At 40.8% G+C, this 13,195-nt stretch overlaps 1 protein-coding gene and 1 long non-coding RNA gene across 6 annotated transcripts in view; one reads left to right on the top strand and one right to left on the bottom strand.

Moving 5' to 3' along the window:
- The window catches only part of LOC123959346 (rho GTPase-activating protein 21-like), an 83,262-nt gene that overhangs the window by 22,359 nt on the left and 47,708 nt on the right, over positions 1 to 13,195 (bottom strand). For all 5 annotated transcript variants that reach the window (XM_046033674.1, XM_046033524.1, XM_046033595.1 and 2 more), the window contains 3 exons: positions 11,583 to 11,604; positions 1,260 to 1,352; positions 345 to 423 (listed from right to left, as the gene is read on the bottom strand). In XM_046033674.1, the coding sequence (XP_045889630.1) occupies positions 345 to 423; positions 1,260 to 1,352; positions 11,583 to 11,604 (194 nt within the window). The remainder of the gene's footprint in view (positions 1 to 344; positions 424 to 1,259; positions 1,353 to 11,582; positions 11,605 to 13,195) is intronic.
- LOC123959692 lies at positions 716 to 1,706 on the top strand. The gene is made up of 2 exons (XR_006822381.1): positions 716 to 1,186; positions 1,268 to 1,706. It is a non-coding gene; the product is annotated as an uncharacterized LOC123959692 (long non-coding RNA).

Genomic DNA, 13,195 nt, shown 5'->3' with positions numbered 1-13,195 from the left:
CGTGAACCAAGTGTGGGGTGGATCAGAGAGAGTGAATATTGAGAGAAAGAAAGAGAGAGACTTTTATAGTACAGGGCTCAAACTGTAGAAAGCCATGGCACATCTCAAGAGAACACATTTTACTTGTAAAGTCTAACCTTTATAGTTGACGTGTGTATGAATGTTACATGCATGCTTGCCAGCGATAAGGAAATTATTCTCTCTGGAAACAATAGCTCTATGTAGTGGAGTGTTGAAGGGATTAGACAGAAACTCAGGCATCAGAGTCTGAGTCAGCCCTGCTCTTTCGCATTTTTCCCTTAAAATGAACCCTAAAAGTTGACGTGGGATGATGGTGATCTTACCTGTTCTGGATCAAAGCGATAACTTGCGAGTAGGTCTTCCCAATGATGCTCTCTCCATTCACCTTCACTATCCTGTCCCCTGGACAGAATTAGAGAATACCTTACAAGGCTGCTGTTTGCTGCTATCAGCAACATGACAAATAAACTTCTCACTTCATCGTTTCTACCCTCAGAAAAATGATCTGGAAAAACAGTCGATATAGTTATTTACCAAGCAAACCACTCTGGAGTAGCTCCTTCCAGCACAAACACACATCTGCGTTTGGATCAAAAGGAGAATACCAATACATGTTTATTTGAAGGACCCCATGTGAGGAGCCATCTCCATTCAAGTTTTCTGAAGATGGCCATCTTACAGGAAGAGAGGCGAGGTGAGTTTAGGAGAGAAACTCTGTAATTGTGGGAAAACACTGCACTCCCTTGTCCCCGGAGAGCAGAGCGAACAGATAAAAGCAGACAGTTTAGAGGGCTTGTCCAGGCCACTTAACATTTCCTGTAACACAGAGTGCTAACCTGGCGATAATGCTGACAGTACAGAGAGCAGAGCTTCAGCTGTCATCCCCTCGAAGGAGCTAATTCGCTTTACCACCAGAAGGGAGTTTGTTTAAGTGTTTTTATCCTTGCTGCTTAAAATTAGAAATGAGTCAAGGAAGAGAAAGTGGGAGAAAGAATTAAGGGAAGGTTGAAATAACAGTGTGCATATTACACTTTGTTCAACCTCCCACAAAGGAGCCATCTGTTATTTTGTAACTTGTATCTGTTTTGCCTGGCGGGGTTGCAAGGAAGTGGAATTACCTACAATACAGACGTGAAGAAATCTCTGCACCAAACGGAGCTCTGAGGTCAGATGTGAGGCAGAGTAAATCATAAGATCAGTCAATTTATCAGAAGTGTGTGTGAGTTATGTGTGTGTACCTGTACAGAGTCCAGCTCCGTGGGCGGGGCCTCCCTCCTTCACTTGCTTGACGAAAATGGTGTCCATTGGCTCCAGACGGTTTCGCTGTCTCCCTGGCAACGAGAGAGAGAGATTGAGAGAGAGAGAGAGAGAGAGAGAGAGAGAGGTCACACAGCGAGGAAGAGCAGCAGCTGAATCAGAACTAGGCCACATTGCACTGGAAGTGGAAATTCAACTGCAGCAACATTGTGGCATCAGAGCACGTGTTTTTCCATTTGTGTTATTTGTATTGCAATTTACTATCTGGTCTTTCTCACTCAAATAATACAAAGTGAAAATACTTCCTGGTTGTAAAAAGAGCTGCTGAAAAGCCAAAAAGTCTGTTTATCTAAAGAAAGCAGCTTAGTTGTCAGTTAACATATAACTATTAATTGTTTAATTTGTTATTAAAGCAAAAATGAAAAACATCTTTCGAGGATTTGTCACTTTTCATTGTCTTATTTAATATTAAATTTAATATCTCTGAGTTTTGAACTTCTGGTCAGATAAAATAAGATATTCAAAGACGACACCTCGGGACATTGTTCATAATTTGCTGACGTTTTACATCAACAGATTAACCGATTGAGAAAACGGTCAGCAAATTATTCGATAAGAAAAATGATTTTTAGAGGCTAATACGTGGTGTCTGTGTTGGAACAATGCAATATGAATGAATACATATGCCTGCAAAATGCCTTATTCTCAATTGTGACCAGCTTTACTGTCAGCCTTGCTAAATCTAAATAAACCTTTCCTCATTGGCATTTGTAGTTTGAGACAAAAAAGCTCCAAGCTTTTATGAAACACAGGAAACAAATTATTCCTCCTCTCAAAATATTCCTTTACATCAAAAAGCATCGTATCAGTCTTTTCTTTGATGCCATCACGTCCTCTGTCACTTGATTCATCCATCCACTGACTCTACTCTGCTGTCAGATGCTGATACGGCTAGATGTGAAGAAGCCACAAGGGAGTTTAGTTTCATCCGGCAGAGGAAGAGACAGCATGTCATGTGATGTGCATGGGGCACGCTAGTGGAGGACATCCAGCAAATAAAGACAAAGTCAAATCACCAATAACGTCTTTAAAATGAATGTCATAATGTGTGTTTTTAAAAACAGCAATTATGTGCATGCGTATGCGATAATGACGGAATGACTGTATCTGATTAAGACACCAAAAATCGTCTTTCCCTGAGCCATAAGCCTCAATCTCAGTTGGCCTCAGCTGCCTCTTACAGCCCACAGGCTTTGATGAAGTGCAACATCAGAGCATCCCGCTGTTCTTTCCTCAGGGACCGCTGACAAAGTACGCACGGTCTTTTCACAAATGCCCTGCTTCACACGTACACAGCAGCAGATACATATATGTATGACCCAGTGCAATATATGTAGAGCCCTGAACAGCTGGACCAGAGCAGATGTGGTGTTTAAAGTGTTGCTGAGGAGCAACTTCAAAGGAGAGGAGGGGAAAGAGTGTTTTAATCATAATGTTGGTTCCGGACTCAAGCCTGTAACATGATCAAACGCTCCGTCCTTAAAATCCTGACTATTGCCAGCTTGTATGTTTATGTTTTCGGGTTGTTGTTGGCAGGAAACATGCCAATGTTTCCAGTAAGGGCTGTTGTAAAGTAAGCATGTCACCTTAGATGTCCTTTTTCCTTTTGTGATGTTGGCATGACAGTATGGTAAATGTATTTGCTTGTTCGCTCTGCTGCCTCCCTCTTGTGGCTGACAAAGTTATAGCACGGGATCAGAGATAAACTGAATCAACATCACCAAAGTAAGTTTAAACTAAGTGTATTGGTATGCACCCAGTTACACTTGACAAAGATGTAACCATCACCAAAATGTTTGCTAGAAAGAAGAATACTACAAAATGAGAGGTCACAGGTTTGATACCCATCACAGCCAATGTGCCCTTATGAGGAGTCACAGTATTCCTAACCTGCTTGTCCACTGTGAAGTCGTCATTACAATAAATACAGTTCAGATGTTGACAACAGCTGTAGGCCTGTTGTTGATCCAGTAGAAGGCAGTGCAGCACATGAAATGACTCAGCGAGGAGTAGCGTAAAATTGTTGACTGTATTTCTATTCATGTTCTTGCTGGTTCTGGATGACCCAGTGGCTGACTTCATAACCAAAAACTTGACATATATACATATATAAAATAAAAAAGTGCTGCAATAGGGCTCTATTACGGCATTTTAGAGAGGCATGATGAAAACATTGCACTGATGCTTTTATGTGTAACATCACTGACACAATGCAGGACATGACTGGTGTAGGTACAGATGTTAACAAATGCTCCCTCCACCTCTCCCCCCTCATCTCTCTCTCTCTCTCTCTCTCTCTCTCTTTCTCTCTCTCTCTCTCTCACTCCGTACTCGGCAAATTCCCAATCCCGAGCCAATCTCTCCGAGCTCCAACTCTGTAGAACAAATTGGATTCTGGAAGTTTCCATGCCCTGCAGCTGGATGAACAGGATTAAACGTGGAAATCTAAAGCTTTGGATATTTTTAATGCTCCCAACTGTCTCACCAAAGCATAAACTACTGTGTGGATTAATGAAATACATCAGCCTGCCTCAAAATTACTTTGGTTGTGCCAAAAACAAAATCAGAGTTGAATAACCTCAGTTACTCTACTTGTTTAACTAGTGGACAGGGCACTCAATACTAGCGGTCGACCGATATTGGTTTTTCAAAGGACAATGCCGATATCTAGAGAGGAGGATATATAATGCTGATATCAAAACAAAGAAAAGTCATGTATAATTCCATTATTCCATGCAGAGTACAGTCTAATATACACGTTATCTCAGCCAGTAATGCGTTGCTTTAGATTAGACGGATAGATTTTACAGAAAAATACATTGTGTTATTCTGTAGATTTCAGAATGTGACTGGTGTTTAAGGGAAAGTGGCCAATTGATTAATTTGTTGGTCTGTCTGTGTTGATGAGATTTTACACAGGTGCATGCTTGAAGCAGAACATGACCTGAAAGCACGCAGGTTTCATTAAACTACAGTTGACATATTCCTGAAGTTCACCACATTCAACGCCATTCAGTACGGCTTTGTGTAAGCTGCCAGTGTAGTAAATTTAATTCTTTCCAATAATTCTTTCCTTAATTTTGGACTTTTTCTTAAGTCATAACTAACCCTTGACAGTAGTGTTTGTAAAATGTAGTGTTTGAAATGAAGTTTATCCCTGCAACTAACGATGATCTTCACTGTCAATTATTGGTTATTTTCTCTATCAATCTACTAATTGTTTTGGTTATGAAAATGGTCATAAAACAAATAACTTCCTAGAAACCAAGGTGATGTTCTCAAAATGCTTGTTTTATCTGAAGATCAGTCCAAATCCCAAAGATATGACAAAGAAAAGCATCAAAAGTAGTTTTGCAAAAAACAATATAATACCTATATAGATGTGGAAAAGCAGCAGAAAACTTTCTATGTATGAACCACAACTCACATTACAATAATATATCAAAGCATTTCTTTCCCTTACTGTAAGTTGTATACTTCCCTATCTGGTCCAATCTAGTCAGTGGCCATCCACTGGCTGGATGTCTGCTCTATGGCCTCAACAAGCTCTGGTTTGGCTGTCGTCCCTGGCTGCACAGCTGGGCCCGCTTGTGTCGGCCAGCTCCCAGCTCCCCCGTTGTTTTGAGTTAGATAATGTTATTCTTCAGAGGGCTGGGCCCGCTGCCCACTCACTGCATTAACCCTGGCGTAAACCTCTCCATCCAACTCGCCATTCTTTACCATTTGTGTCACCCTCACATACAAGAGTATACAAAAACCTATGCAGATGTTGATCTGATACTGAGAGGAAGAGCAGTTTTTCTACAACTTTCCCAACACTTCAAACACTGAGGAAAAGGAGGAGGAGGAGTAGGAGGAGGACTCTGCGTGTGTTTAGATGGGTATCTGTGTCATGGCTCTTCCAGCAGAGACATATGAAAATGGGAGGCACATAATCCTGGCATAGTGTATTCCCCCATAGTGTGGGAAGGTCAAAGCACAAGTATGCTTCACATAAATCCATAAACTCCAGCTTCCTTCAAAAGCACAGCGTGTTTTATTCTCAAACTTCTGCTCAAAGAAACCTTATTATTTAGATACAGCAGAAGAAGCCATCGTAAAAATAAATACTGTAATTCGGTCTTTTTTTCTCCCATTCCCATGAAGAAACATTCTGTTCAGTTCACACACAAACTCGTCCAAACACAACACTACTTTGAAAGCTTAAACTCTGCTAAAACACCTGCATACCCCAGTCCTGACCTCCTTCAAGTACATAATAAACCCACATCCTTAAGAACTGCGTCAGTAGACTTTGTCAGATGGCAAAACAACTTGTAGGTGCCAGTCTCCGATGGACAGGTCTAATTTCACTAATCGCTGCACTTTGTAAACAGCCACGGCTTTATGTCAGAAAACTCAGCACACACCAGGGGGGAGGGTATGTCAATACACCTTAAAGCCTCTGTCACCACCAACACTGTCAAGTCGGGAGTTTGTCCTTACATGTAAGTAAACTTCATTTACGTTCCTAAACAGTTGTTACATAATGGACTGATGCTATTTTTCATTTATTTGTTTTACAAAAACACGTAATATAAACAAGCATTTTTTATGAGGATCCTTTACTGAACTCAAGATCCATTTACTACTACCAAGTAACTACTTGGGGTTTTCAACTGTATGGCTTATATACATGCATACACCCAGGAAAGAATTCTGCAGTGCAATTTTGATTTTGCATCTGTGGGAATGTAAACAGCAGCAACAAGATGATAATATGGTTTTCATGGTACAAAGTTTGACATTTGGGAAACAGTGTCCACTTTGACTGGGATGAGCACCAAGCATCATTGATGGAAACACACCTAATCCACCTCCTCTCATCTTGCTGGAGTCTTGCGCTCTGTCGGCTCAGAACATGGTCCGCCTGACGAGTGCTTGATCAGGGATGTTGACGGAACAGGTCTCTAGTAAAGATTTGGGCACAACAGTATCTGAATTCCTGTTGCTTGGCCCATTTTGTCCAGACCGGACATTAGTCAGGAGCAGCCATAAGTCCTTTCATATGACTGTATTTCTGTCATAGATAATAGGTGTTTCGGAAATAAAGCTCCAAAAATGAAAGAATGGCAGATGAAAAGCAAAAACTCGATGGATTTTGAGGAGCTGCAGGCCGCAGCATCTGTATGCGCAGCCGTTGCCATAGTCAAAATTTCCTGATCCAGTCGATTTGAACAATTTTGCCTTAGCCCTTTTAAAATAAATCCAATCAGTCTTTTAATGATGTTTCAGTAATAAAGCCTAAAAAATAAAAGATTAAAACACAAATGTTAAAAAGGTTTGAAGGAGCTACCTGCCAGTGCATCTATACGCCGCTGTCACATTTAGTCGCCAAGTATGTAACGTTTAGTCATGTCTTTTAGACCATATATGAACAGAGACACACACAAACACCTGGTGTTTTTTCTGCCACAGGCAGGAAGGTGGTGGAGTACTTTCCATCACTTTTTCTTCCAAATACCAAAACCCACCCAGGGGATAGAGGATATGAACTGACATTACTATGACCACACGGCAAACAAGGCTGATTCAGTGTTTTGTTTTCTTTCTGTAAAACAAGCCCCACAGTCTACCAAGGGAGTTTGAGTTCAACTGAGGGAACAATGTGACAAACATCTGGAAACAGATGGGGTGATTTTAGCCGTAAATACTGCCTCTTGCTTCAAGAAATGTGTTAAATGAGCCAACTGACCGTGATACCCTTTTAAGAGTGTGGAGGGTCGTGTCTGTGTTTTATAACCTTGAGCTGCAATGGTTAGCATGTTCAGCCAACGGGGGTAACCAAGCACGTCATTAATGAACTACGTTTGTGGGGTTACATGTTGAAAAGCCCTGTTTCCACACTGTGTTGGAGCCGGCCCTGGGTGCTACTTTATCAGAGTTTAGGCAAAGGTTAGCAGATTTGCTCCAGCAGACCCAGCCAACATTACCAGAGATAGCGTTGTGTTTGCCAAACACATCTGTTAGCCCTCACCCTAAAAGCCTTTGCTCTCATAACCCTTAAAGTGAAATCATACTGTTTGAAATTACGTTTCGTAAAACGTAAGTTTGTAAGCGTAGCAACTAAACAAGATCTGATACACTGCAGTACAAGAACAATGCTGTTTTCTGCATGGATCATAAACTAGTGAGGATGCTGACTTTTTATCTGAAACTTTTAGCACAATATTGTGTATGTAGCTATGAAATGCATATTGGAGATACATTTAACAAGAGTCACCCTTCAAAACAAGTCAGCCAGAAAAGTTAGCTTAATTAGCTAGCTAGCTAGCTAGCTAGAGCTGATTAAATTTGCCGTCAAGAGTTGTTATTTCAGCAAAATGCACATTTGCCAGCTAGGAATGAGAAGCCTGCTTTTGTCTACCTCTGTCTAAAACCAAGAGGCAGTTGTTTAAAAAATAATTTTGAGTGGTGAATCTCTAGCTCAGCAACAGTAACTACAGGGCAAATGGTCAATTGTGTTTGGATACTTGCCTAAAAAGGTTTTTATGACTTGAGTGTTAATGTTAATGTCTATGTGAGTGTGTATATGTCAGGACATATAAATAAGTTGTCAACTTTACTCAAACTCAAGATAAGTAGCTTGAATTAAATAAGAGAAAAAAACACCCTATGAAATTAATCTAGACTTGGAGAGTTTAGCGTAAGGCCAAAAGGTAAATAACTGGTAAAGTTGTAGGCAGGGAAAGAAAGACTCAGACAGAGCAAGAAAAGAAGTGAAAGTCAAAACTTTGGACACAGCTTTGTTAAAGAAGATGGAGCATTAAAAAGCCCACTGGAGGATTCTGGGGAAATCGGTTCGCTTGTGCTGCATTATGTTCCCTCTGCAGACTTCATGGGAACAAACCAAAAGGGAAATAAAGCTGGTATCTGCAGAGAAAAGTGTTTCAAGTTGAATGAAAAACAAATATTTAAACAGATGGAGGGGTATTTTTTATTTTTTTTTTGGCTTTGTCAAGGTACCACATCTTCATAAGCATAGCACAAAACGCCACATCGCCGTCAACAACTTTCTGAGACGCACAGCTGAAGAGAGAGGGACACAGGAAAGGGAGACACAGAGGAGGGAGGGAAGAAGACAGGAAGTGAGATAGAGAGGAAGATTTGGCATAACAGCCGCTTGGTATGTAGACACCCGCGGAGAAAGAAAATAAATAGATACATACTTGACACATACATAATTGTCTCCCTGTTCCTACTATCCACCTACATACTGTATATCAACGTATACGTTTGTTTATCTGTGTATCTACGTCAGTGTGTGTGTGGTTCTGTCTGTCTGTGTGTGTGTTTTCTGGAGGTTTGAAGTGTTTCCAGCGGCAACACCCAGCTAGTCAACATGCGGTCAGCAGGCGTCCCCTTCTCCAAACACCAACAGCCTCATCACACGCTGGCCAGGAGTCAAGCAAATAAACTGCACTGCAGCTCGCTGGGGAGGCCGGGGCTCGGGCACAGAAAGCCGGAGAAAGCTGCAGAATGCAACTTTAAAATGAGTAAACACATGGGATGCATTATCTGTCTGGGTCTGTGTGAGACCCTGTGTCTTTGCGTGGTTTTTCGATGATGTTAGAAGTGTTTTTGGGGCGTATGCCGTTTGCTACGATGATGACCAGCAGTGTGCTGGGTTGTCACATAGCAACAATAATAATTTGAAGGCATTGGTAAGAAATCTTCTGGCTGCATGTTGATTCATAACAGAGAGTTAATGAAGTTAAGATGGGAGAAGGTCTAGAACGAACATTCAATCTCAACTTCTTAAGCCAACATGGACAAGAAGTCCTTCAAGTGCTTAGGAAATGGAAAATCTGAAAATGGAAATCTACAATTCCACGACACCCGAGCAAACGCCATCTGCTGAGTGTATATAATAAGATGGAAATCTCCAGAACAGCTACTCAAGGGACCTTTTGTGGGGATATTGTTTTGTCAACTGCTGTTACCAAGGTCAAAAATAAATTTTCTATCTCAGCTTATGCGCTGTGGTGTGATCTTTTGAAGGCGTGGAAAATTGACCATTACATTTTCTGTCTCTAGAGAGCGGAGGGGTTGAATAATATTGCCTTTTGCCTCATTCTTCAGGGTTTAGTTCAACAGCATTTTATTAAATCTAAACTACCAACTAGTATTACTGAAGAAAAGGTCACGCTGAAGTTCATATGTATATTTAAAACTCCTTATTTGTTTATTTTACCAGTTATACTGACAGATATATAACCTTATGAAGGGAGTGCACAACTAGACAGCATTAGTTTTAGCTACAATCACTATGACAGGGAGCCAGTTTGGTGTTTAGCGTCTTGTTAAGGACACTTTGGACACCAAACTACTCAGAAAAAGTACGCACAAGATGAATCTTCTTAGATCTGTACGATTTCATCAAAACTTACAATTATAAATAGCTAAGTTGGAGCCATTTTCATAAAACTAAGTTTCAGCTCTGTGTCAACAAGCCAAGTAAAAACATGGTTATTATGGTTTTTAAGTCGTTTGGTTAGCTTAAGATAAATTAAGAAAATATTTTTTCACATCTTTTAGGATGTGTGAAAAATTCAGACCCAAATTTGAAGACACATGGTGTTCACTGGACAGCAACAATGTCACAACACTTAGAAATTCCTATAAATGTTTATTTTTGCTGCCCTTGTTGCCATCAGCCCTAGTAGCTGTCGGCATCGTCACCACTGCTGTGTCTCTCAGCCTGCTCAGGGCCAAAGAAGAATTTATGAGAAGCTGGAAAGAAGCCAAGTGACTTCCTGTGGCAGCATGAGGGCTCTCCAGGCCAGGATCATTATTCACCATCTATATTGCACTTACCGCAAACTATTTAATGACAGAGGCACACATGCAGGCACACATGGGTTTTAAATGGCTTCTTTCAGGTAGAGTCACACAAAGGAATTCAAGTATAAGAATGTGTAGCAGCGCAAATTCCCTGTAGGGTTTCTTCTTGCCACAGCAGGGCCTCGTGTGTGAGTTGTTTAATGTTTTGAGGGCTGTGTTGAATGAGGCGGGTGGACAGGGGGGGTTAATATGGGTGGGTTTGGGGGGGGGGTGAAGAATGTGACACCAAGGGCCAAGAGGGATGATGAGGGACACTTACAGGAATCTCTCAATTTCCCGTTGAGAGCCGTTTAAGAGTCAGATTTATCACAAAGCACTGCACTCGCCCTCCTCTAACCCTGAATTCCTCACTTTCACTGTCCACTCATGCCATAACAATTCACTGAATCGCACCTGGTAGGGATTTGGGTTCACTACAAGCCAAACAAACAGCTAATGACAATTATCGCCTCCTTTTTTCCAGTTTATTACAGACAAAAAACCTGGTGCTTCTCCCAGAAATGTTATGAATTTGTTTTTAAAAAGAAAGATCCACCACCATAAGCCCACTGGGCTTATATGAGAAAACACAAAAGCTTACATCATCTAGGGTATTGGAAACATCCGTTTTGTGTTACATCACTTGAAAAAACAAAAAGTGGATATTTATTTAAATAGAAATGCAATGGATTACTTCTTTAAGACTGCACTGCTGCTGTTCTGTCTTTGTGTATGTTTATGGGAGCCCGTGTGGACAAGCTTTCTGTTCCTATATGCCATAATTCATGAGATGCAGGGCAGTTTAACAAGGCTTCTGATGAGGCGCAGCAGAGCAATCCTCCTGCATTCATGCTGGGCTGCAGACATGAGCTGAGTACTGAGGGACTGGAAGGACAAGCTGGATGCTCTGAGGAATGCTGAGGCCTTGCCAAGCTAGCAGCACAGCTTTGACTGCCACTTTGAAGAGCAACGACTAACGCTTTAAACAGCAACATAAACCGTCTGTCTGCATGACAGCCTGCAGAAAAGGCAGCTTCACCTGCAACATGTTGTTTACGCTGGCTTTCGGGTCATTCACATGCCAAATGAGTGCTTTTATAAAGCTATAAATGGGACTGAATTGCCAACGCTAATTAAATGTTTAGACCAAGGCACAAAGAATCACCAAAATGCATCAATTTCAAGAGTGAGAATACATCAGAGTAATGGACAATGTCAATCCTAATTTCATCCCTATTAAAGAAGAGCTGAGAGATAAATGGTTTCTGTTCAAGTGTTATTGCAACAGCTGAGCTCCCAGATCCCAGTACATCTCCAGTGCATGAAGTCATTTGAAAAATAAAATAATATAAAAAGGTAGCCTACTGTTCTTCGACACTTACCTCGGCTGCCATTGTCTTCATCCTGGAAGAAAAAAGAAAGTAAATGTCAGATGATGTGTGATTTAATTTCATTCAAGAGTTTCCTTTCTTTGGGAATTACTTCTTTCTATATCTTTTGCATCATTATTCACAGGTAGATGCCCCACAGTTAACTTAAATCTATGCAATGTAAATATGTTTAAAGACTGTTGTACATCATATACGTCAATAACAATACAGATCATTTCTCGTGCCCCACTCCCTCATGGATTTCTATATTTGTATAATAATAATCTTTTAAATGACTGTAAAATTGAAAAGGGATCCCTCGTGAATTATCACCGGAATCTGCGGCTTTACGGAGCTTCAGAGTGACCTCATTGTTTAGAAGCCCGGCCCACAACGTTGCTGTTTTGGTTCACTCTCACCGTTTTTATAGCATTTTCACAATAGGCAGCTGTTTTCACAAATAAAACACTCTTAAAAAACCTCTACACTACCTAATTACACATAAGGGACACAATTTCACTCAGGAGTTGGTAGAGACCAAATAAAGAGCTAAAAGTAGAGTGTGTACTGGACTTACACTCATCAGGTGGACACAAAAATGACTAACTGATTGATAATGTTGCTCTGGATGTGTAAATAAGCAATTGTTTACCAACAAGTTTGTTAAAGGTGATGATATGTCAGTGTTTTCAACTTGTTTCTGCTGCCCACAAGTGGCCATAAAAAGTGTTATAGCAGGTTTAAATATTCTCTTTCACTGAATTATCAAACCAGTGCTTAACAGATTAACTGTTAATCACAATAATGGTTATTTACAGCCCTGGCGGGGCTCTTTCAGCAGCGAATGAAAGATGAGATGACCCACAAGGAAAAAGAGGAGTGTTCATTATCATTTAACACACAAGAGGGAACAAGACGATTCAGATCAATGCCTTTGATAAAAAAGCCACTTCATAGCCATGCCTCATTTCCTCAACACATAAAACCTTAATTTCCCTCCGAGCCTCAGTTAAAATCCACACGCTCCTGCTTTAATCCACCTCCCCTCAGTGACACATATGTTTGCCATGTATCCTTTAAGACGCCCGGCTCTCCGACGGCTTTCCTTAAGATGGCCTGACCCTCTTGAAGCTAACCCCAATATCCCCAAACCACGATTAATCAAGAGCTCCAATCCAAGACCCTGAAAGTAATTACAATGAAATGTGATGAATGAGAAGGAGGATTTTGTTTTTCACCCTCCCCTTGTCGGTGTGGGTTACGTAATGGGAGGACTGGTTTGGGTGAGTATGACCTGATGGGTTGAAATTGAGGGTTTCAGTTTGAGTATTTCCCAGAATCACGTCTTATGATAAGATGGCCACAGCAGACGCAATACAGTCAGCCGAAAGATAACATTTAGCAAAACAACAGCTTTATTTAGTTACAAAATGAATTTCTTGAATGAAGGAGAATAATGCCAACTTTTTATGCAGGAGACTAAAGGCTAAATTCTGCTTTGTCAGTGTTATCCTTTTATTAAATTACAGCAAGATCACAAAAACACAGTGGCCGTGATTGGACTTAAAAGTGGCCGAAACAAGATTGTGATACCCAAGAAGACCTCTGGGAGAGACTATTTCTTA

Source organism: Micropterus dolomieu, linkage group LG01 (genome assembly GCF_021292245.1).
Source record: "Micropterus dolomieu isolate WLL.071019.BEF.003 ecotype Adirondacks linkage group LG01, ASM2129224v1, whole genome shotgun sequence".
In the NCBI taxonomy this organism is placed as follows: Eukaryota; Metazoa; Chordata; class Actinopteri; order Centrarchiformes; family Centrarchidae; genus Micropterus; species Micropterus dolomieu.
Note: the sequence above shows the minus strand (reverse complement) of the source record. Positions and strands in the feature narration are given on the sequence as shown.